The sequence below is a fragment of the Geotrypetes seraphini genome, chromosome 6 (genome assembly GCF_902459505.1).
Source record: "Geotrypetes seraphini chromosome 6, aGeoSer1.1, whole genome shotgun sequence".
Classification (NCBI taxonomy): domain Eukaryota; kingdom Metazoa; phylum Chordata; class Amphibia; order Gymnophiona; family Dermophiidae; genus Geotrypetes; species Geotrypetes seraphini.
The window spans coordinates 145,140,922-145,165,855 of NC_047089.1; the positions used below are offsets into that span (position 1 = coordinate 145,140,922).

A 24,934-nucleotide genomic window follows, 5' to 3' on the forward strand; every position below is an offset into this window, starting at 1 on the left:
GCACTCCACTGATAACATCCGATGCTTCGGATGGGGTACCGTTCACTACCACCTTCTAAAGTCTACCGCTCAGCCAATCCCCAATCCATGTAGTTAGAGTGTTTCCTAATCCTATCGATTTCAGCTTGTTCAGTAATCTTCGATGAGGGACGCTATCAAATGCTTTACTGAAGTCCAAATATACCACGTCCAGTGACTCTCCGGCGTCCAGTTGTCTAGTAACCCAGTCAAAAAAGCTAATCAGATTAGATTGGCAGGATCTGCCCCGGGTGAACCCGTGTTGGTGTGGATCACGCAGTTTTTCTTCATCTAGGATTGTGTCAATATTCTGTTTGATCAGTGTTTCCATCAGTTTACACACTATAGACGTGAGATTCACTGGTCTGTAGTTTGCTGTCTCTGTCCTGCAGCCCTTCTTGTGGAGTGGGATTACGTTGGCGGTTTTCCAGTCCAAGGGGACCCTTCCTGTGCTTAGGGAAAGATTGAAAAGAACAGATAATGGTTCTGCCAGGACTTCCCTTAACTTTCTGAGCATTCTGGGGTGTAGGTTATCTGGTCCCATGGCTTTGTTTACTTTGAGTCTTGACAGTGGCGTACCTAGGGTATGTGGCACCCGGGGCCCATCATTTTTTGACACACACACCCCCCCCCCCCCCCCCCCCATGTAAAAAAATTTTTTTTTTTTTTTTTTTTTTTGCAATAACCATGAAATGGAATAAATGGTCAGAATAGAAACAGGCAGTGAAAATTTTCTTTTATTGAACCTCATATATGTAACCATTATTCCAAACATAACATAACATAAATTATGTCTAAATTGTCATGACATTAGAAGTACATATGGAGTAGTTGCAGGTGATGCTTGGGACAGTTCTGATTGTGTTAGTTCGGTTTTATGTGTTTTTTGAATAGAAGGGTTTTTATTTCTTTTTGAAGGTTTTGCAGTCTGTGGTTGATATCAATTGGTTGTAGAGTTGGGGGTCGAGTGTTGCAGCTCGAATGGCTAGGAGGTTGTCGAACAGTTTTTTTCTTTTGACGTTTTTGGTTGGAGGGTGTGTGAATGGTGCGTGAGTTCTCCTATGTCTGTTTGAAGTGGATTGAATTATTTAGCTGAAGAAATTAGTTACCCCCTCATCCCACACACATTAATTCTCTTCCATTTTTGTTCCCATTATAAAAAACACTGATAAGTTCCCAGAAAAAAAATACATTAAAATAAGAAGTGAAAACAAAGGCCCCTACAGATGAGAACATAACATAAGAATAGCCTAACTGGGTCAGACCAATGGTCCATCATGCCCAGTAGCCCATTCTCATGATAGCCAATCCAGGACACTAATACCTGGTCAAAACCCAAAGAGTAGCAACATTCCATGCTACCGATCCAGGGCAAGCAGACACTTCCCCCATGTCTTAATAACAGATTATGGACTTTTCCTCCAGGAATTTGTCCAAATCTTTCTTAAAACCAGCTACACTATCTGCTTTTACCATAACTTCTGGCCACTTCATTTTTAAGTTTAGATCTTTCCTTTCAAACAGAGACCTTGCTAGATGTCAAATACAGCACAAGGTAACTTCACATGGACTTAGCTGTGCAGGAAATGTGAATCTCCTCATACACCCACCATATAGTGCAAAAATGTGCAAAGGTCTGTTTTTTTCTTTCGATCACTACATAGCCTAATGCCACACAAGCAGCGCTGTTACAAACATATTCTGTAGGTCAATGCTAAGGATAACAAAGTTTCCTTCCTTGGACCAGAAGGAGATAAACCACTGGAAGAGATCCCAAAACAACACCCAAAGACCCACTCAGTGTGTGAACCAGTTGAGTGGAGTGGACTAACTGGGGCGTGGAAATGGGCCTGGAGTTTGCTCAGCAGAATTTCCCAGACCACCTCTTCCTCTTAACACATTGACACGCTGCCACCATCACCACTAGGAACACCTCACTGGGTAGGCCAGCTATGCTATAAACTTTATAAAACACATTATTATATTTTCTTATAAAGCACATATTTTAACTGACCTCTCTGACATCCTCAGCCTTTCCATTCACAAAAATAGAAGGAAGAAAAGTTCCCATTTCCTGCTGTCTCATGTCCCCGGCCTATACAATATTTTTTTTCTGCAGACCCTTCAAAAGTCTGACCAAATCCTCGTTTCACTTGCATTATAAAGTACTGAGGATGCCATCTCTCCCCAATCCCAGGTCCTAAAGTCTAAGACAGTAGCGCAAACTAATGCTGCCAGATACAGGAAAAAAAAATTTTGATTCAATTCAGCCCTATTGAATTGGTTTTTCAATTTGATTTTCCTGCCCAGTTGGGTGATTTTTTTCAAAACTCCTGGTGGGTTTTATAGCTTTTTCACCCCCTTTGGCTTCTCCTAACCACACTGGCGCTGTGGTGTAAATAAAATAAAGAAACAAAAAGGACTTTTCCTCTTTCTGTTAAATCCTAGCTCACGTTTGCAGTCCAACACCAGCTCTGGCAGGATACACATTTCAAATCTGACATGTTATAATCACAAAACAGAAAATAAAATTAATTTTTCTACCTTTTGTTGTCTGGTTATATTTCAAATCTTGTTGGTCCAAGGCTCTGGTTTTCTTCTGATAACTTGCTTGCCAGGGTCTCCTTCTTTCTGCATGCTAACCATCCATCTGCCAACTCTGTCCTCCCTTTCCATTTCCCTTCCCTTCCCAGGAAGTCTGGTATCTTTCCTTTTTTTCATCTCCCTCCACAGATCCACCTTTTCTTAAATACCCTTTCATCCGGCATCTCTCCCTCCTTCCCCACCATCCCAGAGTCCACCATCTCTCCGTTTCTTTTCCTAATTACCCTCCTATCCAGTATCTCTATCCCTCCTCCACACCATCCCTTGTGTCCAATTTCTCTCCCTTTCTGTTCCTTCCCTCCCTAAATCCCATGGTCCATCATCTCTCTCCCTCTCCTCTATTTTCAGACCCATTATTTCTTCCCCCCCCCCCCAAAGTTTGGCATATGCATGTCTCTTTGAACACCCCCTTCCCTCCGTGTACTTCTAAATCATGGTCCCCCCCCAAAGGCCTGTCCCCCCTTAAAGGTCTGCCTGTCCCACCTTGAAGGCCTGCACCCCCCTTGAAGGCCTGTCCCTTCCCCTTGTAGGCCTGTCCCCCCCTTGAAGGCCTGCCTGCCTGTCCCCCCCTTGAAGGTCTGCACCCCCCGAAGGCCTGCACCCCCCCGAAGGCCTGTCCCCCACTTGAAGGCCTGTCCCCCCCCTTGTAGCTTCTCCCCCCCCCTTGTAGGCCTGTCCCCCCTTGAAGGCCTGCCTGCCTGCCTTTCCCCCCTTGAAGGCCTGTCCCCCCTTGAAGGCCTGCACCACCCCCCTCGAAGGCCTGCACTCCCTTGAAGGTCTGCACCCCCCCCCCCGAAGGCCTGTCCCCCACTTGAAGGCTTGTACCACCCCCTTGTAGCTTCTCCCCCCCTTGTAGGCCTGTCCCCCCCTTGAAGGCCTGCCTGCCTGCCTTTCCCCCCCTTGAAGGCCTGCACCCCCTTGAAGGACTGCACCCCCCTCCCGAAGGCCTGCACTCCCTTGAAGGTCTGCACCCCCCCGAAGGCCTGTCCCCCCCCTTGAAGGCCTGTCCCACCCCCTTGTAGGCCTGTCCCCCCTTTAAGGCCTGCCTGCCTGCCTTTCCCCCCCTTGAAGGCCTGTCTCCCCCTTGAAGGCCTGCACCCCCCTTGAAGGCCTGCACCCCCCCTTGAAGGCCTGTCCCCCCCCCTTGTAGGCCTGTCCCCCCCTTGTAGGCCTGTCCCCCCCCTTGTAGGCCTGTCCCCCCCTTGAAGGCCTGCCTGCCTTTCCCCCCTTGAAGGCCTGTTCCCCCCCTTGAAGGCCTGCACCCCCTTGAAGGTCTGCACCCCCCCAAAGGCCTACACCCCCCCCGAAGGCCTGCACCCCCCTGAAGGCCTGCCTGCACCCCTTGAAGGTCTGCACCCCCCCCCCGAAGGCCTGTCCCCCCTTGAAGGCCTGCCTGCCTGCCTGTCACCCCCTCCCCCTTGAAAGCCTGCTTGCCTGCCCGCCCGCCCCACCCTGAAGGCCTGATGCCCCGACCCACCCCGAAGGACCGCTCGCCCCCCTGGCCTCCCCGCACCACCTATGAACAGCCGCAGCAGGATCGCGAAGTCAGCGTCAGCGATCCCTGCGCTGCTTCCTGCGCCACGGTCCCGCCCCTCCTCTGACGTCAGAGGAGGGGCGGGATCGCGGCGCAGGAAGCAGCGCAGGGATGCTGACGCTGACTTCGCGATCCTGCTGCGGGCTGCTTCACAGGTGGTGCAGGAAGGTCAGTGGGGCGAGCGGTCCTTCGGGGGTGGCGGGGGACTGAACGGCAAGGCCGGGAACACCCCTTTAGGGCTGGTACCCGGGGCGGCCCGCCCCCCCCCGCCCCCCCCTAGGTACGCCACTGAGTCTTGATAGTTCGTTGTAGACACTACTGGGCGTAAATTCGAAATCTTGAAACGGGTCTTTCCGGTTATCTCCCGTCTGCAGCTGTGGACCAGCTCCCGGCGCTTCGCAGGTGAACACTGAACAGAAGTATTGGTTTAGTAATTCTGCCTTCTTAGAGTCTGATTCTGCAAAGTTACCGTCTGATTGCTTCAGGCGTACTATCCCATCTTTGTTTCTTTTTCTGTCGCTAATATAGCTGAAGAAAGATTTATCCCCTTTCTTAATTTTCCGTGCTAGCTCTTCCTCCATTCGGAGTTTGGCCTCTCTGACTGCTGTTTTGACAGCTTTGGATATGTCTAGATAGATAGTCCTCTTTTGCCCCCTCTCTGCCTAAATGTTTGTAGGCGATAAATGCGTCTTTTTTCTGTTTAACTAGGTCTGAAATTTCTTTACTGAACCATTGGGGTATTTTGTTTCTCCTGCGTTTACTTACAGTCTTTGTGTATCGGTCTGTTGCTTCGTGTAGTATGGACTTCAGAGACGACCACATATCCTCCACATTATCAGTTTTTGCTTGTTTATGTAGCTCCTCATGGACGAAATCTCCCATGCGGTTGAAGTCTGTGCCTCTAAAGTTGAGAACCCTTGTTGTGGTGTTTGTTTTCGGGATTCCTTTCTTGAGGTTGAGCCATACCATATTATGGTCGCTGGAGGCCAGTGTTTCTCCTACTGAGACTTCCGTGACGCTATCTCCGTTGGTGAGAACTAGGTCTAGTAACGCCTTGTCCCTGGTGGGTTCCAATACCAATTGCTTGAGACGTGCGCCCTTTATGGAGTTCAATATTCTTTTGCTGCTACCCGTAGTCGCGGAGAGTGTGTCCCAATCTGCATCTGGCATGTTGAAGTCTCCTAGCATTACAGAGTCCCCGCGCAGTGTGATATTTTCTATGTCCTCGATTAATTCCATGTCTTTGTCCTCCTGTTCCGTACTCATCCTAAATTCTTACCTAAAGTGGTTTCAGAATTTCATCTCAATCAATCCATTGTACTTCCAGTGTTTTTTCCAAGGCCTCATTCTCATCCTGGAGAATCAGCTCTTCATATTCTGGATTGTAAGCATGCTTTGGCCTTCTACTTAGAATGCACCAAACCACACAGATCTGCTCCTCAACTTTTTGTCTTCTTTGATCTAAACAAGTTGGGACATCCAATTTCTAAGCGTACCATCTCCAACTGGCTGGCTGCTTGTATCTGTTTCTGCTATGCTCAAGGTGGACTGCATTTTCAGAGTCGAGTCATAGGCCACAAAGTCAGAGCCATGGCAGCTTCAGTAGCTTTCCTCAGATCCAATCCTATTGAGGACATTTGCAAAGCTGCCACCTGGTCCTCGGTTCATACTTTCACCTCTCATTATTGTCTGGATGTTTTCTCCAGACGGGATGGCCATTTTGGCCAGAAAGTATTACAAAATTTATTCTCCTAAGTTGCCAACACTCCCACCATCCCATCCTGGTTAGCTTGGAGGTCACCCACATGTGAGAATAGGCTGCCTGCTTGTTCTGGGATAAAGCTTAGTTACTTACCGTAACAGGTGTTATCTAGGGACACCAGGCAGCTATTCTCACAACCCACCCACCTCCCCTGGTTGGCTTCTCTGCTAGTTATCTGAACTGAAGAGACACACCCTGTGCTGGGCAGGAAGGCACTCGCGCATGCGCAGTGCGGCAGACTCAAAACTTCTGAGTTTTCTACAAGCAAGTCTGCTTGCGAGACTGTTCACATCCGGGCACCTTGGATGACATCACCCACATGTGAAAAAAGCTGCCTGCTGTCCCTGGATAACACCTGTTACGGTAAGTAACTGTTAACTTGCTGTGCCAATTGAAGGAAGCATTGAAAGAAAAAAGGAGAGGGAAGCTGTTGAAATTAGTTCTCTTTTTCAAGACAATGCACCTGCTCACAAGGCTGACAAAATGATGGCTTTTTTTGATGCAGTTCGGATTTCCGTGCATAGACCATCCACCCTACTCATTAGATCTTGCTCATCTATTTTCTGTTTCCAAACCTTAAAAAGAGTTTGAAAGGGTAACAATTTTTGAGTGATTTGGAGGTGATCGCAGCAGCAGAGCAGTATTTCAGTGAGCAGACATCTGTCTTATCATTCCCTCCATCATTCTCCCACCTGAGCACTGTGTATTAATGCACCTTTTTGTCCAGTTTGTCTTGACCAGATTGTAAGCTCTTTTTAGCAGGGACTGTCTCTTCTATATTTTGATGTATAGCACTACATATGATTAGTAGCACTATAGAAATGATTAGTAGTAGTATTTTTTGGAAGGGTTATATAAACTTCAAACACGATTCGCCAAATGTGTTGAACTTAGAGGTAAATATGTGGAATAACTTGTAAGTTTCATGGCTCCATCATTCCCTTCTTGGTTGGGCTGAGAACCTTTCAACATCCCCTCGTAAATAGTGCTTTCTGGAGCTCAGATCTCAGTTAGGTATAAGAACAACAGCATATTTATTTTTTTCATGCTTTTTAAGTTCTCTGCACAGCTTGGCATGTTCAGAACCATCAAGGATCAACTAGAAGAACGGACGCGGATCATCCAAGCCAATATTCGGTGGCAACAGGAGGAGCTACATAAAATCCAGGAGCAACTGTGTATGGTCCAGGAGTCTAACATCCAGGTATGCAGTGATAACAATCCATGCACCTCGGAGTACAAGAAGATCTCAAAATCTCTGTCTTCTGCAGTTCAAAGCAGTAGTGTAGATGCTGGGCAGCTTGGGAGAAGTATATTTCTTGAAGCACTGCTGACCCAGACTTGTGCTGGAGGAGGGGGAATCCGCAAAGAGAAAGCAGTTGATTGTAATCAGCGGGTAGAAAGTGAAAATAAACAGGAGGAGGGGAAGATAGTGAATTAGTGGAGGATAGCAAGGAAATTTAAAAAGGATTTCAAGGTGTGAGAGGGGATTTTGTTGAAGGGAGATACAGATGAGATGAAAGTAGCTGGTGACTCACTTGTTTGGGGAGACTAAAATGGGACAACAGAAATAAATCTTGAAGGTAGGACATGACTTTTCTCAGACTCTAATAGGGCTCAACAGATTGCACACTGGTGCCCAGGATTTATTTCCCCTTCTCGACATTTTAGGGAGGGGGGGTTGTAACACTATTCGTGTTTTGCTTCTCCACTATTATTCAGCTCTCTATGTAATCTTGAGCTGTGCAATGCAGGAAGCTTAGGAGTCTCACAGGACTTGAATCTGCCAGACTAGCCCAAACTTCCTGTACTGTGCGGCTCAGGATTACATGAAAGCTGAATCACAGTGCTAGGAAACATTCAAAGTTAGCCTGCATGTGAGGGGAATAAGTAGCAGTGAGAGAGAGAGTACTGTGAAGGTTAAGAGGGTGTTGGGAGAGAGTGGGTGAAGGCTGAGGGAAAAGGGTTTGAAAGAGACTGGGTGAAGGTTGTGGAGGGGGTTGAGAGAGAGTGGGTGAAGGCTGGGGGAGGTTTGAGAGAGAGACTGGGTGAAAGCTGAGAGGAGGGTACAAGAGAGCAAGTGAGAGACTGGTGAGGGCCCAGGTTTTGGTGATATGTGAAACAAAGAGGCAATGGCTTCTTAGTTTCACCTATGTAGAGGGTTCAAGTTGAGTTTTTTCTTGATATACCACAATTCATCAAATATCTGTGCAGTTTAGATATTATTCCAAAATAATCAGGGTGAGAGAGAGTAAGATAAGAGGTTGTATAGCTGGAAAGGAGCAGAACTACAATAATTAGGATAGGAAAAATAGAGTGATAGATAAGCTGTGTAGTCATACGAGTTCTGTCATACAGCTGACAGCATGCTTTGGAAAGGGAAACTACTTGCTTTTCCAGTGATTTGCAGAGGCACTGTAAGAAACTGATTTAGTAAAGTTTCTGGGCACACAGACACAAAATAGGAATAGAGCCCTTAGTAAGCTAATGCTGATTTGGAAGGGGATTCTTTCTATTCATGGGGGAAATGTTGGAAGGATGGGGAAAGAGAAATAAGAGAGAAGTCTGCTGTTGGCTCTTAGATTTTGTGAAAATTTGTCAAGTCCTGGTCTATAATAATCATCTTTGACAGAGCAGGACTGAGGCCTATTGCAGAATGAAATGCACACAGCATCATTGTGCTGCGCTGAAGCCACATTGCCGCCCCCAAATTTTGATACCCTAGGCAGACGTCTAATTTGCCCAGTGGCAGGACTGGCCTTGCTTCTACCCCTTTATCTCAATATCCCGCAAACTTCTTTTCTCTGGAGACAAGCAGGGGTATGCAGGCACACTTATTGGTGAAGTCCTCCGACTGAGCCTGTGTGCCAGTGCTCTCACCTAGTTAAGTAAGCTTTTGAGCTTACTGGGCATGTGCAGGAGTCCCTACACCTACAGCCCCTCCCTTCAGCTTATCAGTTTTTTCTTTGACTGCTTACAGGTTGCAGCTCTTCTCTCTCTTCCTCAGAAAAAAAAATTAACAGAAGAAGAAAAAGCTCCCGACGCTGAAACGCTGTTTAACTCCTTCACCTCCGGCAGTGGCAGCATTATCACGGAGCTCTAATAGAGAAGTGGTAATGTCTCTCTCTCATTCTGAGGTAACTTTGAAGGCTCCCATGGGCCCAGTCTCGGCCTCACGGTCCGCTCCTGTTTTGACTCCTCAACCTCTGGCACCTGCAGGTAATATTTCAAAACCTTCTAAAGGCTCCAAGTCTAAGCAGAGACCTCTCCTATACCTCCTTCACAGGAACAGATTCCCTATAAACATTTGTGTCTGCCTATTCTTCAGCCAGAACCCCCTGCCCAGAGCTCAGTCTTCATGCAGGCTGTGACAAATTTTTTCACACTTCTTCAATGGTTCATGCAGGATAGTTCTAATTTACTTCAGTCTTCTCCTCAGCCGCCTCCAATTTTGGAAGCCCTGCAATGCTTAGCCTGTAGTTGGCAGTTTTCCTCACAGGAACCTAGGCTTTCAGGTCCTATAGTAGCATCTCCGGAGGTAACCTGCGATCCCTGTACTCCTATTTGCTCATCTCCAACAAAAGGTTCTCACTCTCCTCCAACCTGGTCAGAACCAGATGTACTTCAAATTTGGATCCCGACCTACCTCTTCAACTGCTTCAAGTTAGTCATCCGGTTCTTATGGAGAAATACTCTTAACCAGAATTTTTACAGAAGGTTTCTTCATTGCTGAGCTTCACTCAAGCAGCAACACTGACAGGTAGCAAGGATGTTCAAGCTATTTTTCATTCCTGCAAAACGCCATTGAAAGAGCTGGTGGCTCTTCCAGTCCATCAAGTTCCTCAAGACCTCCAATCAGTATCCACAGCGTCCAAACGCTTGGAATTGAAGTATAAGGTTCAAAAAGAACCTGGTCATGATCTTCCGCAGCTTCCTCACCAATCAATGTAATTGGTGTTGGCTATTAAAAAGGCTAAGGCTTCAAAAGCCCCGTTATTAGCACCCCAAGGAAAGGATCTTCGCCGCCTTGATTCCATAGGCCACAAGGTCTATCAAGGGTCTATGCTTTTATCTAAGATCATTGCCCACCAGCAGCAACATCTCCACTTTCAACATACCATTCTACAGCAGTTGGAAGCTGCTTCTCCAGAAGCATTACCAAGTCTTCACATTGCCCTTCAGGAATCTATGTATCATCTAATTAAAACCAACTATGATGCCTATGAAATGATGTCTCGAACAGTAGCAATAACCATAGTGGCCAGGCACTCAGCGTGGCTGAGCGCTTCGGATCTTAGAGAAGACCTGCATGATAGGCTGTCAGATGCTCCATGCTTAGGAGACAGTCTCTTTGGTGAAAAAGTACAAGCAACAGTTTCACAACTTAAAGAAAATTCCTCAACTAGTAGTGACCTCTCAGTGCATTCCTTGGAACAATCCCAACAGTTTAGACGTCCTTCCTCTTCTTTTTCTTAATGAAGAGCATTCCATGAGCAGTTTTTTCAGCAATACTATCCTCGATGCAGATTTGCTCCGTATAACCGTCCTCCCCTTCAAAGATCGTAGTCTTCTCCTTACATGCCGAAACAGTGTATGAGAGTCCAGAAGCAGTCATCTACACCTCAGCTTCCTGCGCTTAAGCCTAATCCCAGTTTTTGACCATCTGCCGGGGGGGTGGCAGCTAACCCACTTCCTTTCAGCTTGGCAAACCATCATGACAGAACAAAAGGTCCTTCCAAGGATACTTCCTCAATTTCCTTCCCAACTCCATATTTATTTTATTTATTTATTTAAAATTATTTCTAGCCCGCCTATCTACAAATCTAGGTGGGGGACAAAATCACATACAAAGTCATAATTAAATATAGACAGATACATAACAAACAAATACAAATCAGAATAAAACAGCAAAAAACTGCTCTGGCTCACACTGCCACATAACTAGCACCCAAAAAGCGCTCCCAACCTCCTCCTTCTGCAGTTCCACACCATCACATTCTGCAATGTGAGTAGAAGCGGTCTCCCTTCTACTCACAGCAATGCCATCAAGGAGGTTCCACATACTCAGACAAATCCCCAAGAAGACACAAGGTCTTTATCCCATTCTTGACCTCAGACCTCTCAATGCCTGCTTCAAGAAAGAAAAGTTCAGGATGATTTCTCTTCCAGCAATTCTTCCTTTCCTGAAGCAATATGATTAGTTAGCTGCTCTAGACCTCAAAGATGTGTATACTCGCATTACAATTCATCCCTCCCACTGGTATTTCCTTTATTTCACATTCCTAAGTCAACATTTCCAATACAAAGTTCTGCTCTTTGGCTTTTCATCAGCATCGAGGGTTTTCACGAAATGCCTGGCTGTGGTAGCAGTGCATCTGCAAAAACACCACCACATGGTATTTCCTTACCTAGACGATTGGCTCCTAGTAGCTCATTCCAGAGACCAGTTAGTACTCTCCATTCAGACCACGGTTCTAACCCTACAGTCTCTGGGATTCATCATCAGCTTCCAAAAGTCTAATCTTACTCCAAATCGCTCCCTCACTTTCATTGGAGCTCTTCTGGACACAGATGCGGCAAAGGCCTATCTTCCTCGGGACAGACATCAGTCCATCATCACTCTGGCAGATCACTTCAGGCGATCTTCAGCCTTACCGGCTTGCACCATTCTGCATCTCTTGGGTCATATGGCAGCCTCAATATTTCTAGTGCCGAATGCAAGACTGCACATGAGACCTTTACAGTGGCACCTAAAGTTACACTGGAATCAACGACATCATTCTTTCGCCGGGATGATGCCTCTTCTGCAAACATTCAGGATTCCCTCCTTTGGTGGATTCACTTTCCATCCCTACAGGAGGGCTGGGGAGTGCACCTCGACCAATTGTGAACTCAAGGGCAATGGTCAACAAGCGAACAATCCCTACACATCAGCCACTTAGAACTGCATGCAGTATATTATGCTCAAGCTTTCTGGCCTTAGATTCACAACAAACACATTCTCATTCAAACATACAATAAAGTAAGGATGTTCTACGTCAACAAACAGGGAGGTTCTCTGCAGAGAAGCATATTGCCTGTGGAACCTATGCTCTGATGCTACGAGTCCATCTATAAGTGGTATATATTCCAGGAGAACACAATGTCCTCACAGACTGTCTGAGTAGGAAACTCAATCCTCATGAGTGGACTTTCCATCCTTCAACAAATATTCCATCACTGGGGAACTCCCACAGTGGCTCTCTTCACTTCATCTCAGTTTCTGCAGCCTCAAGTTTCAAGTTTTATTAGGATTTTATATGCCGCCTATCAAGGTTATCTAAGTGGTTTTACAGTCAGGTACTCAAGCATTTTCCCTATCTGTCCCGGTGGACTCACAATCTATCTAACGTATCTGGGCTGTCTCAGTTTGACAGCCTGGAAATTGAAAGTTCAAATCTAATACATTTGCTACTTTCTCAACCGGCAAAGATAGTCCTTCTGGCAGCAAGGCACCCTTTGACTAGGAAGACTTATCAATCTAAAAGGAATTGTTTTTCCATCTGGGTGCACGATCACCAGCAGAATCCTCTCCTTTGTCTAATTGTTAATATTTTATCATACCTTGTCAAATTCTAGTCTCAAATCAAACTTGGTCCAATTTTATCTTGCAGCTATCTCGGCCTTCCATTCTCTCGTGGACAACAAACCAGTTTCACATCACCCGCTCATTTCATCAGAGGCCTTAATAACCTTAGACCTCCAATAAGAGACCCTCCTCCAGCGTGGGACCTGAATTTGGTTTTAGATATCTTAATGCAGGACCGTTTGAACCATTGGGATCTGCTTCGCTTTCTTTCCTTACTTGGAAAACAGTTTTTCTCACAGCTTTAACTTCAGCTATAAAATTAGTGAACTTCAAGTACTAGTCACGTATTATCCTTATCTTCAATTTTTTCCTAATAGAGTACAGTTACGGACTCATTGCAAATTCTTTCCTGAAGTGGTCACAGACTTAAACTATAACTTTGCCATCATTTTTTTCTCCTCCACATTACTATCCAGCAGAGCAAAATCTCCATACATTGGACTGCAGAAGAGCATTACTTTTGTACGCCAAGACAACTGCTTCCTTACGCCAGACAAACCAGCTCTTCATTTTCTATAATCCAGCTACCCAAGGAAAACCGGCATCAAAAAGAGCTCTCTTCTCTTGGATAGCACATTGCATCAAATTTTGCTACACAAGAGCACAAATACAACCACCTGGTACAATTAGAGCGCATAAAGTATGAGCTACAGCTCCTTTAATAGCAAATTTAAAATCCATTCCCATTCAGGATATTTGCAAGGCTGTAACTTGGTCCTCTGTGCATACTTTTACAAAGCACTATTGCCTGGATAAGAGCTTAGTACAAGATGTTTGTTTTGGTCAATCAGTCTTACGGTTTCTGCTTGCACTGCGACTATTTTTTCCACCACCTGTCTCCTGCTTTAAGCTTGAGAGTCACCAACAAGTGTGCCTGCATATCCCCTGCTTGTCTTCGGAGAAAGCAAAGTTGCTTACCTGTAACAGGTGTTCTCCGTAGACAACAGGGGAATGTAGCCAAACTTGCCCACCCTCCTTCCCTTTGTCTCATTCCTATTCATTGCTAGAGATGAAACTGAAAAGCTGAGGGAGGGGCTGTAGGTGTGGGGACTTCTGCACATGCCCAGTAAGCTCAAAAGCTTACTTAGCTAGGGGAGAGCATCGGCACACAGGTTCAGTCAGAGGACTTCACCAACAAGTGTGGCTGCATTCCCCTGCTGTCTAAGGAGAACACCTGTTGCAGGTAAGCAACTTTGTTATCTCTCCACTTCCAAAAGGAAATGTATTCTAGAACCTTTTAGAATGGAAAAATTGCCTGCAGAGAGAGACTTTTTGTTTTGTTTTTCTCTTTTTCCCAGATGTTTTTACAGCCACAGACAGTCTCTCTGAGCCTTGGCAATGCCCAGCAGCAAGAACCTCAGCAACTTATCCGTAGCCCACAACTTCAAGGGCAAATCACATCTTCCCAAATAGTGAGCCAGCAGCCAGCCTCAACTCAGCAAATGCTAAGGGAATCTAATCTGATTTCAGCTCAGGTATAGTAACATTTTACTCATCATTCTCCCATAAATGCCTTGATGCCTGACACTGTAATCTTGTACCCAGTGTGTTCTGAGTTTAACTGAGTAACCTGCCAGAACCTTCTTTCTGCCTATGTATAACACATTTCTACAACCCTTATCTTAATAATATATACCCTTGCATTGCTATGAGCGGTGTTTATAATTTGTCTGCCTCAGGTAAAAAAAGAGTTCAAAAAATTTTGTTTTCTTTATCAACCTTGCCAGACCGGTACAGCTTCAGCTTACTGATGGGTTATATCTCATCATGACCAGCAGGTGGAGACTGAGACAAAACTTTGGAATAGTACTTAATAGCTGACTCTCCCTAATTACCTCAGTCTTCTCTCAGTCTCTAGCAGGTGTGAGTGAGTTGTACCCATCTCCCTTGGTTAGGGCTGTTGGAATTTGTTTAGGGCTCCTATTCCCTGTTTTTCTGCTGGACTGAACTTAGGTGGGCCCTGTTTTGGGGTCCTTCCGACCTCAGGGGTGTCAAACCTGATGGGTCTCGTGCTGGGTCCCTCCCCCCTTTCCTCCACCTCCCCAACATTTTTTTTAGAGGTACCTCAGCAGTAAGACTTGCCCCCAATTCAGGTAAGGCATACTGCTTTGAGAGCCAGTGGAGTCTGTTCTGTAAAAAAAAAAAAATCCTGAGGTAGTGCCGGTCTGAAGGGTTACTTTCCCTTTAAATTTAAGGTAAATTACTGTATTTTTCTTCTAACCGATACTTTTCTTTACTTAGGTTGCACATGGAGCAATGAGCATTTTAGAAGGGAAAAAGTGCTCATTTTGTTCCAGACACAAGGCACTCACAGCCGGCCTGTGCAAGCACTGTGCAGGCCAGAGCAGTGGAGGAGCCTCGTCGGCAGTGGGTGCCGGCGACCAGGGCTTCCCGCCGAAAGTGCCTCGCGAGTCAGCAGCTGACAGTGGGGAAGCCTGGGCTTCCCCCGCCGCCCAAAGAGGGTAAAAAGTATTCCCTTACTGCTGAATCACCGACTTGCCTGCTTTAGCAGCTGGGACAGTTCAGGCTTCCCAGCCGCTACAGGCCACGGAGAGGTTATTTTTTGCAGGATCTTCGCCATTTTTGACAATAAGCCCCTCCATCTCATTTCAAGCCTTGGGTGACCTTCCCCCTGTCTTGGAAAAACAGGGGCAGGTTTCAGCTGGGTCCCTTACTGTGGCAGGGAGTACCATAGGGCCACCAGGGGTTTTTTCCCCAGATTAATTTTTTACTTTATACAATGCTTATTTTCAGGCGGCCAGGGGTTCTGCGGTGGTCCTGGGGATCTCGGGAAGGTGTTTACCCTCCACATCCCATGTGGTTTTGCCCCTCTACTCCTTCAGCAACCCCTCCTCCTCCTCCGTTGTCCAAGCTCCCGCGGGTGGCCTGGGACAAAGACCTGTGGTCTGAGGAGCGTGTTAATCTAGATGAAGACCTGGACCCTTGGGGAGACCTCCAGGATCCTCTTGAGGGACCGGCTGCTGGTACTGGGGCCTTGGCTTTTCCGTCTACCAGCAAGGTGGCATCCGTGCTGCAACTTTTTCAGAGGGACGAGCTCCCTGATCTGATTCAGCAGGTCCCCTTGGTGTTGGGCTTTGGGGAGGCGCCACCTGAGACCCTGTGTAGAGGATCTTCTGCTTAAGGGGATCCGCTGTGCTTCCCGCTCTTTTCCTATGCATCAGGATATTTGGGATATTGTCTTGACGCAGTGGAATACACCGGAGGCACCGTTACAGTTTGCGCGTTCCATGGCTTCACTGTATCCCATCCCAGAGGGGGATAGGGCTACCTTGAAGTCGCCAGTGGTGGACGCGGTGGTCTCAGCTATTGATAAGCGGCATACAGTGCCCGTAGAAGGCGGTTCTGCCTTACGGGATTCTGCGGAGTGTAAGTTGGAGACCATTCTTAAGCAAAATTTTGATGTCTCTGTCTTGGGTGTCCAGGCAGCCATTTGTGGGGAGCTCGTGGTTCGGGCAATGTTTTGGTGGGCCGAGCATGTCCTGGACTGTGAGTCTGATGACTGGTCCTTGGTGGATCAGGAGGTAGCAAAGATTGAGGTGACAGCCTCTTTTCTCTCGGCCACCCTCTATGACTTGGTGCGGACATCCGCCAAGTCGATGACTTTTGGGGTGGCTGCGCGTTGTACATTGTGGCTTCGCACTTGGTCGGCGGATGCGGCGTCCAAGACTAAACTTAATAAATTTCCCTTTTGGGGGTCCTTTTTTTGGGGGGAAGATTTGGATTAGTTAGTTCAGACTCTGATGGACTCTAAAGTGCCCTGCCTGCCTGAATACCGTGCCCACCCGGCTGTTAAGGGAGGCACTGCTTGGGGGCATCTGCGGGAGTTCTGCAGATACCGTTCTGGGCATGGGGCTGCTTCCTTCCCGACTTCTGGGTTTTCCTGGGATCGTTTCTTTCAGTGATGCAGTCCTTTCAGGGGCCCGGCGGGGGCTGGGAATCCCTCCGCCGGTTCCCCCATCCATCCTGCCCAATGACTCCTTGCCAGCATCCCCTCTGGTTCCGGTGGGTGCCTGGCTGCGCGGCTTTTCTCCATAGTGGGCAGAAATCACGTCCGATCAGTGGGTCTTGGAGGTGATTCAGGATGGTTATGCTCTGGAGTTTGCCCACTCCCTGCCAGATCATTTTCTAGCTTCTCCTTGCCAAACAACGTGGAAGAAGCAGGCTTTTCACCAGACTCTTCAAAGATTGTTAGATCTCAAAGCAGTGTTTCAGTGTCCCCTCAGGAGTGTTGCACCGGCAGGTATTTGATTTACTTTGTGGTGCCCAAGAAAGAGGAGACCTATCTGCCTATCTTAGATTTGAAAGGGGTCAACAGGGCTCTCAAAGATCCATATTTTCGCATGAAGACACTGCGGTCTGTGATTTTGGCGGTTCAGCCGGGGGACCTCTCTCGATCTGACAGAGGCCTACTTGAATGTTCTAATCCGAGCCTCCCATCAGCGTTTCCTTCCCTTTGCGATCTTGGGTCAGCACTATCAGTTCTGTGTGCTTTCTTTTAGTCTTGCCACAGCTTCGTGGATGTTCACCAAGGTTATGGTGGTCGTCAAGGTGGCTTTGCGCAAAGAGGGCATTCTAGAGTATCCCTACCTGGACAACTGGTTGATTCGGGCAAAGTCGTTCTAGGAGAGCACTTGGGGCACAGCTCGGGTGGTGGAGTTCCTACAGTCGCTGGGCTGGGTTGTCAACCTTTCCAAGAGTCGGTTGGACACATCTCAGTGCATGGAGTACCTTGGGGTTCTATTCAACACCTCCTTGGGAAGGTCTTCCTCCCAGAGGCCCAGGTGAGCAGGTTGCAGTCACAGATTTGCCTTCTTTTGGCGTCCCGGTGTCCTCGGGCACAGGATTTCCTCCAAGTCTTGGGGTTGATGGTGGCTTCCCTAGACGTAGTGAGGTGGACTCGTGCCTATATGTGTCCTCTTCAGTATGCTCTTCTTCACTGGTGGTCGCCCCAGAGGCACAGTCTGGATCATCCTGTTCCTTTGAGGCTCGCTGCAGTCTTCGTTGATGGCTTCAAACCCCCCATCTACTTCAAGGGGCAAGTCTGGATCAGCCACAGTGGACGGTGCTTCTCATGGATGTCTCCTCAGTTTGGGAGCTCAGTGTCTAGGTCACTTGGCTCAGGGCACCTGGTCCATGCATCCTGGTTAATCAATGTTCTGGAGACCAAAGCCATCTGTCTGGCACTGTTGGCCTTCCGATCCTTCTTGATGGGCAAGTCAGTCAGAGTCCTTTCAGAAATGCCACAGTGGTGGCCTATGTGAATTATCAGGGAGGCACCAAGAGCACTCAGGGGGCACAATAGGTGGCTCTGCTCATGGTCTGAGCAGAGTCTCATCTTCTGGACATCTCAGCTTCCAACATAGCAGGAGTGGAGAATGTTCAGGCAGACTTTCTAAGTTGTCACATGCTAGATCCTGGAGACTGGTGCCTAAGTCATGTGGATTTTCAGTTGATAGTACAAGCTTGGGGTCAGCCCCTCATGGACCTGATGGCCACAAGTGTCAACGCCAAAACACACCACTTCTTCAGTCATCGTAGTGGCAGTCAGGCCGAGGGTCTGGATGCTCTGGTCCAACCATAGCCAATGGAGGGTCTGTTGCATGTGTTCCCTCCGTGGCCATTAGTGGCCATTGTTTGTCATCCGGGCCTTGTGATTCTGGTGGCCCCGGATTGGCCGAAGCATCCGGGGTACGCGGATCTGTTGCGGCATCTAGTGGCAGATCCTCTGTCTCTGCCGCTCTCACCTTCTGATTCAGGGTCCCATTCCAATGTTCGATATGGGTCCCTTTTGTCTTACAACTTGGTTCTTGAAAGGGAGTGCGTAGGTAAGAAGGGGTATTCATATAAAGTCATCTCTACCCTGTTGGGGTCCCGGAGACTTTCCACTTCTCGGGCTTATGTGCGAGTTTGGTGTATCTTTGTTGAGGAGTGGTATACTGCGCATGGAGTGGTCTCTTTTCGCGCTTCTCTGCCTCACATCTTTGAGTTCTTGCAGGACGGCCTGGACAGGGGCCTGGCTTGGTCTTCTCTCTGGGTTCAGCTTGCGGCCTTGTCAGCCTTTCGTGGGTTATTATGAGGTCAGCGCCTGACTGCCATTCCTGATGTCGTTCGCTTCTTGTGGGCAGCCAAGTTGCTCAGGACTCCCGTTAGACCATCTGTTCCATCTTGAGATCTTAATCTGGTCTTGTCTAAACTAAACTAAAGCTTAACTTTATATACCGGGTCGTCAACCTAAGGAAGCTCGACTCGGTTTACAACAATTAGTTAAAAACTAAAGAAAGTTTACAATGATTAAATAAAAACTAAAGAAAGTAATAGCAAGATTCAGAGAAATTAGTTTTCAAAATGTTTGGCAAAAAGAAAAATTTTTAGAAGTTTGCGGAAAGATTGGAAAGAACTGGGGCTCCTCAGAATTAAGGGGAGTTCATTCCATAGTTGTGAAAGTTTTAAAGCCAGAGATTGACTGAAGATCTTAACTCCTTTAATTCCTTTTCTAGATGGAAGGGAGAGTTTGAATTGTTGGATGCCTCTTACAAAGGAAAATCTATAAGCATTCCATAATAAGGGAACAAGGGGAATAAAAATGCCATATAAAATTTTGAAAGAGATGCAGGCACATTTGAATTGAATTCTAAGATAAACCATACTGGTGCGCCCACCCTTCGCGACTTTGGGGACCTGCATATTGAAGGACCTTACTCTTAAAGCGGTCTTTTTGGTAGCAATTACATCTGTTAGACGTGTTTCTGAGTTGCAGGCTTTCTCTTGCAGGTCTCTGTTCCTGGAGTTTTCTGTGGAGTGGGTTGAATTGCAGCCTGTTCCTTCTTTTCTGCCAAAGGTAGTTTCTCTTTTCATGTCAATCAGTCAGTGATCCTCCCGGTATTCGGGAGGGATCTTCTGAGCAGAAAAAGTTGCACCAGTTGGATGTCTGTCGAGTCCTTCACTTTTATGTACAGAGGGCCCAGTAGATCAGGAAATCAGATCATCTCTTTATCCTTCTAGTGGGTCCTCATAAGGGGGATGGTGCTTCTAAGGCTACCAATGCATGCTGGATCAAGGAGACTATTGCTTCCGCTTACCTTTTTCAGAAAAAGCCTGTTCCGGACTATCTCAGGGCTCATTCCACTTGGGGTCAGGTGGCTTCTTGGGCTGAGTCTTCTCTTGTGCCTCCAGTGGATATTTATAAGGCTGCAGTTTGGTGGTCTCTGCATTCCTTTGTCAGACACTACCGTGTGGACGTTCAGGCGCGTCAGGTATTCGGAGAATGTGTCCTGGTGTCAGCCCTTCGGGAGTCCCACCCATGATCGGTACTGCTTTGGTACGTCCCATCAGTAAGATGAAGCTATACTGGTATGGCAATGTTGATAAAGAAGGAGAAGTTAGGTTCTTACCTACTAATTTTCTTTCTTTTAGACTCTCCTGACTGGTACAGCACCCCACCCTGTCTGTAGTCGTGTTGTTCTTGCGGGTGTTGCTTGTGAAGATTTTGTTTTTTCTACGGGTTCTAGTATTTTTCTAGGGCCGAGGAGATCAAAGAACAGCGACTGTGACTCGGCTGGCGAGCTGTGGGGACATTTGCTGTGGGGGCCTCTCTTTTGCTTTTTCCAACAGCATTCATGTATGTTAGTTGTTACTCCTGTTCGGAGTCTTGTTTATAGTTTGGTTTGGTTCTTAGTTCTGCTTGGCTATTTGGCAGACTGAGGTAATTAGGGAGAGTCAGCTATTAAGTACTATTCCAAAGTTTTCTTTCAGTCTCCACCTGCTGGTTATGATGAGATATCAGTAAGCTGAAGCTGTACCGATCTGGAAGGTTTAAAAGAGAGAAAATTTTCAGGTAAGAACCCAATTTCTCCTTATTTTTCAATATAGTCTCCTGATAGCTCTTTTCCTGCAGTGACCTCTTTGAAAAGAATTCTTCTGTTTGACCTTCAAACCAGGACGTTGTAGATTCCTTGACATCTTCAGCACTGAAAACTACTGTCCACAAAGAGATTTCTTCAAAACACGCAACAGAAAATAATCTGAGGGACTCAGATCAGGACTGTAGGGTGGATGGTTCAGCTGCTGAAACCCACATTCTTAGAAGGCAGCCTGTGATTTTCATGATGTGTGCACCGGCATGTTGTTGTGAAGAAGCAGCATGCCTGCTGTGAGTTTTCTTGCCTTTTCTCCTTTATTGACTCCTGCATAGCAATCGTTGTGTTGGCGTAACTCTCCCTGGTTATGGTTGTCTTGTGTGGCATGAACTCCAGAAGCAAAAGTCTTTCATCATCCCAGAAGATAATTGCAATGACTTTGCCTGCAGATTTTCTGTCTTGAACTTTTATGGAGTTGGGGATGACTTGTGCTTCCACAGCATTGACTCCATTTTGGATATGAGATCTCTGTGATAGACCCAAGTCTCATGTCCAGTCACCAATCAATGAAAAAAATTCACTTGGTCTTCATGGAGCATCTCCAAGTTGTCCTGACAGCACTGGAGTCTCATGGCCTTCTGACATGGTGTCAGCATTCTTGGAACCCATCTTGCACTAACTTTGGACATGCCCACCTTTTCACAAATTATTTTCCAAACTGTACCTGCCGAGATGCTCATTTCTTCAGCTATTCGGAAAACCTTAATTTGTCTGTCTGACAAAATTAAATCATCGACTTTCTTGTACATTTCTGTAGAAGTTGCTTCCACAGGCTGTCCAGTGTAAGGGTCATCTTCAGTGGACTCTCTACCCCACTTAAACTGCTTGCTCCAAAATTTTACTTTGTAGGATGATTGGGCAGACGCACCATAAATTGCAGTCATGCGTTCATGGATCTCCTTTGGCTTTTTCCCTTCTTTTGTGAGAAATTTTATTACTGAACATTGCTCCAAATCTTGCAGTTTATTACTTAATTTGTATGAGGGCACTCCTGATCTTGTCTCTTGGAATGTTAGACTCACACTGAGCTGCAACTGTGCAAGAGTAATCTTGAGACATGTCACAACATGCACGGACTTGTTTCAACATGGTTCCTACTTTCTTTTCATACTCAGGTAGATAAATTATTGAACGCCCCTTGTATTAGAAAGCTCCTAAGTTTACTTGTGACAGAATTTTAAATTAAAAAAAAATAAGAGTATAAATAACTGCATGACAAAACATCAAAGTCCTGCAGTGTTCTTGTTCCAGTGTGAGAATAACCATGCTATGTGGCTTTGCATTATGGGCATTATGTAAAATTAACATGTATTCTATTGAATACAGATGCAGTCTAAACAGGCTTTAAAGGCAACCATGCCTGCCTCAACCATCCTGAGGATACACTGTTGCATTGATAAAGGATGAGGTCACGCACCTCTGCTTGATGAAAAGCATCAGGGTTGGCAAAGACCCATTTGATACATGTGTTGTTATCTCTTGGGTCAGAACATCGATCTATGCCTCAGCACATAATCAACATTCTTCTTGATGCACATTCCCTGATTCCCCTAGAAGGGAATATTTTGAGGAATCTGATTTAGATATCTCTAACCCCTTAGATAAGGATTTATCAGACTATTCAGCAGAAGAATCCAAGGGCATACTATCTGATCCTTCTCCTTTACCTCAAAGACTTGTCTCTGCCAAAGAGCATATCCTTTACTGGCTGGGTAAGGCAAATGGGACAGGCTCTTCCCATTAAAATGAATACAGAGGAAGAACCTTGTTCTGATGCTTTTTGAGCTTCATGACTATGAATCACCATCAAATGACTATCAAGGTCCCTATACATAGGGTCATGAGAGAAACCATAGGCTCCTTTTACTAAGATGCACTAGGGCTTTAACGCATGGAATAGCGCGTGCTACATTGATGCGTGCTATACCTTAACGCCAACATTGAGCTAGCGTTAGTTCTAGAAGCGTAGCGTGCAGTAAATTCCTGCGTGCGCTAAAAACGCTAGCGCACCTTAGTAAAAGGAGCCCCATATTTAAGAACTAGGAGACCCCTTTGTCAGTCCAGGTAGCTCTTTAAAAAATTGACACAATGTACAGAATACAAAAATGTCCAGGGTTTGGGGAACACAACTTCAACATCATTCTCTTGCCGTGAAATCTGCTCTAAAATGCTCATGCAGTTCAAGGTCCTATGCTTCTCCTCCAGAAAAGGAAGCCAGAATATTAGACATTTTTGGTAAACACATTTTTCAATCATCCATGCTCATAAATAGAATTATGGACTACCTGTTCTATTCTTTCATTTATTTAAAATCCTTGTTTAAACAACTTTTAGAGTTTGAGGAATTCCTCCCTCAAGAGAAATTTAAAGAATTTCCAATAGCTATCCAAGAACTTGTTCACTGTGAGAAAGTTCCTAGCACAAGGCATATTTGATACATTTGTTATATCTTCTAGAATATATGCAGTGATAATTGCTATGCATATTTTATTTTGGCTTGGGATCTCTGATCTGGAAACTTCAGTCCAGGAGCACATTTCCAAGTTTATTAATTACTTTATATACTGTCTATCAAGGAATAATGAAACAGTTTACAAATGCGCTGTTACCGTATTTCAAATGTGTCTCGCAATTGGGGGGTGGTGATCTGTTTGGAGAAAAGATTGAGGAAAGAAGCTGATAAAATTAAAATACACAGAAGGCACCATGACAACTTTGTCTACGCCTCAAACTTCTTAGTCTTCTTCTTCTAGAAGATGTTCTGCTCCATCTAACTACTAGTCAAAAAGCTGTAACATCCATTAACATCTAGTCAAAAAGCCTGTATCTGTTCATCCTTTAGTAGTCTGTTTCATGAAAGGCCTCTTTCACACAAAACCAGGTATTAAGCCTCTACCTGCTGTTTGGGTTCGCAATGTGGTTCTTTCTGTTCTGATAAAGTCTTTCTTTGAGCCACTTGTTCTCTGAAACTTCACACTTTCAAAGTAATTTCCTTATAGCCCTAACTTCTGCAAGCCTTTATCCATAAACTTCTTATCCCGCATGAACTTAAATATGTCCTAAGATCCTCCTCGCAGCTCCTACGATATGGAACTCCTTACCTCTGTATATCAGGTCGGAGAAAAACTTAGCCAAATTTAAGGGAAATTTAAAGACCTACCTTTTCCAGGATGCATATGACTCCTGAATAGATCTCGATAATAGCCAGAGTTGCTCAATAATCCTGACTGTTTCCCCTCCCTATTGTGGTTTACCTTTTTTGTATTCTTTACTTTTAATTTGTAGTTCTCCCAACTTTCTTAATGTTTTTGTCAGTTAAGGGTTATTAAGTGGACATTTGTCAATTTCGCTTCCCTCTTTTTAATATACTTTGTAAAACGTGTTTAATCAAAAATTTTAATAAACTTGAACTTCAGGCCCTTGTTCCAAAATTCCTCCCTAAAGAAGTCTCCGAATTCCACCTTAACCAATACAGTTTTGCCTGTCTTTTTTCCAAAACCACATTCTCATACACTCCCAAGCCAGATAAGAATGTAGCTTTTAATACCCGACTCCTTTCCCTCCACCCTGCTAGATCTGTAATTTCAACTGGGGTATCCCATCATAGAACTTCATGCAGTTAAGCCATGCAGTGAAAAGAGTATGACAAAAACAACAGAAGGCAGATAAAGTCTCTGCTGTTCTCCAGCCAAACAGAGGAAGAGACAAGAGTAATTCAGCTAGGATTGGGCAGGGCAGAAGTAGCCTCATCTATCAAAAGGGAGGAGCAGTGAAGGTTCATTTTGGTATGGCAGTAGGTCCTGCAAGCGCACTTAATGCCATCCTTGCTTTTCGTTTCCTCCGTTTACTTATTTTTCCCTTCTCAACTTCCATTTTTGAGTACTCTCTAACTCCTCTGTCACCACCTTTTTCAAGTTCCTGTACCCTCTTATTTTCCTCCTTCCCCCACCCCATCCCAGCTTTCCCAGCTGTGCCATCCATCTACCTTTCAAATTTTCAGGTTCCTTCCCCCATTCTCTGCCCTGGCAGTCCAAGCAGTAGTGGCTTCATGATGGCTAATATCTTAGGGACAGACTGAAAGTTGTATTCCCAGTTCCCACAACTGCTTCTTTATCTCCCTCTTCATATAGCATACATGCTTCTATTCTAAATAGGATGTGCACACAGCCTGAGAAGGGACAGCTAGGGGACCTGGGAGCACAGTTCTTAGTTTGTCCCCATGTTGCTAGCCTTCAGCCACTGCTACTCTGGATTCTACTGCAAGGAGTAAAGGAAGATAGATTTGTCTCCTCCGAAATTCTAACTGCTTTGATTCCTGCCTTTCCCCTTTCCTCCCAGTTTATTCACTCCTGTCATAGAAAGCCAAGCAAAGAGTACTCAAGAGCTTACTGTGGGTTGGGAGATGGGATCACAACAAAAACACATCACATAAAGCCAGCTCCAAAATGAGC

At 45.9% G+C, this 24,934-nt stretch overlaps 1 protein-coding gene across 2 annotated transcripts in view; it reads left to right on the plus strand.

Moving 5' to 3' along the window:
* NPAS2 (neuronal PAS domain protein 2) overlaps positions 1 to 24,934 on the plus strand; it is a 363,736-nt gene that overhangs the window by 305,637 nt on the left and 33,165 nt on the right. For both annotated transcript variants that reach the window (XM_033949438.1, XM_033949439.1), the window contains exons 16-17: positions 6,976 to 7,122; positions 13,845 to 14,021. In XM_033949438.1, coding sequence (XP_033805329.1) covers positions 6,976 to 7,122; positions 13,845 to 14,021 — 324 coding nt within the window. The remainder of the gene's footprint in view (positions 1 to 6,975; positions 7,123 to 13,844; positions 14,022 to 24,934) is intronic.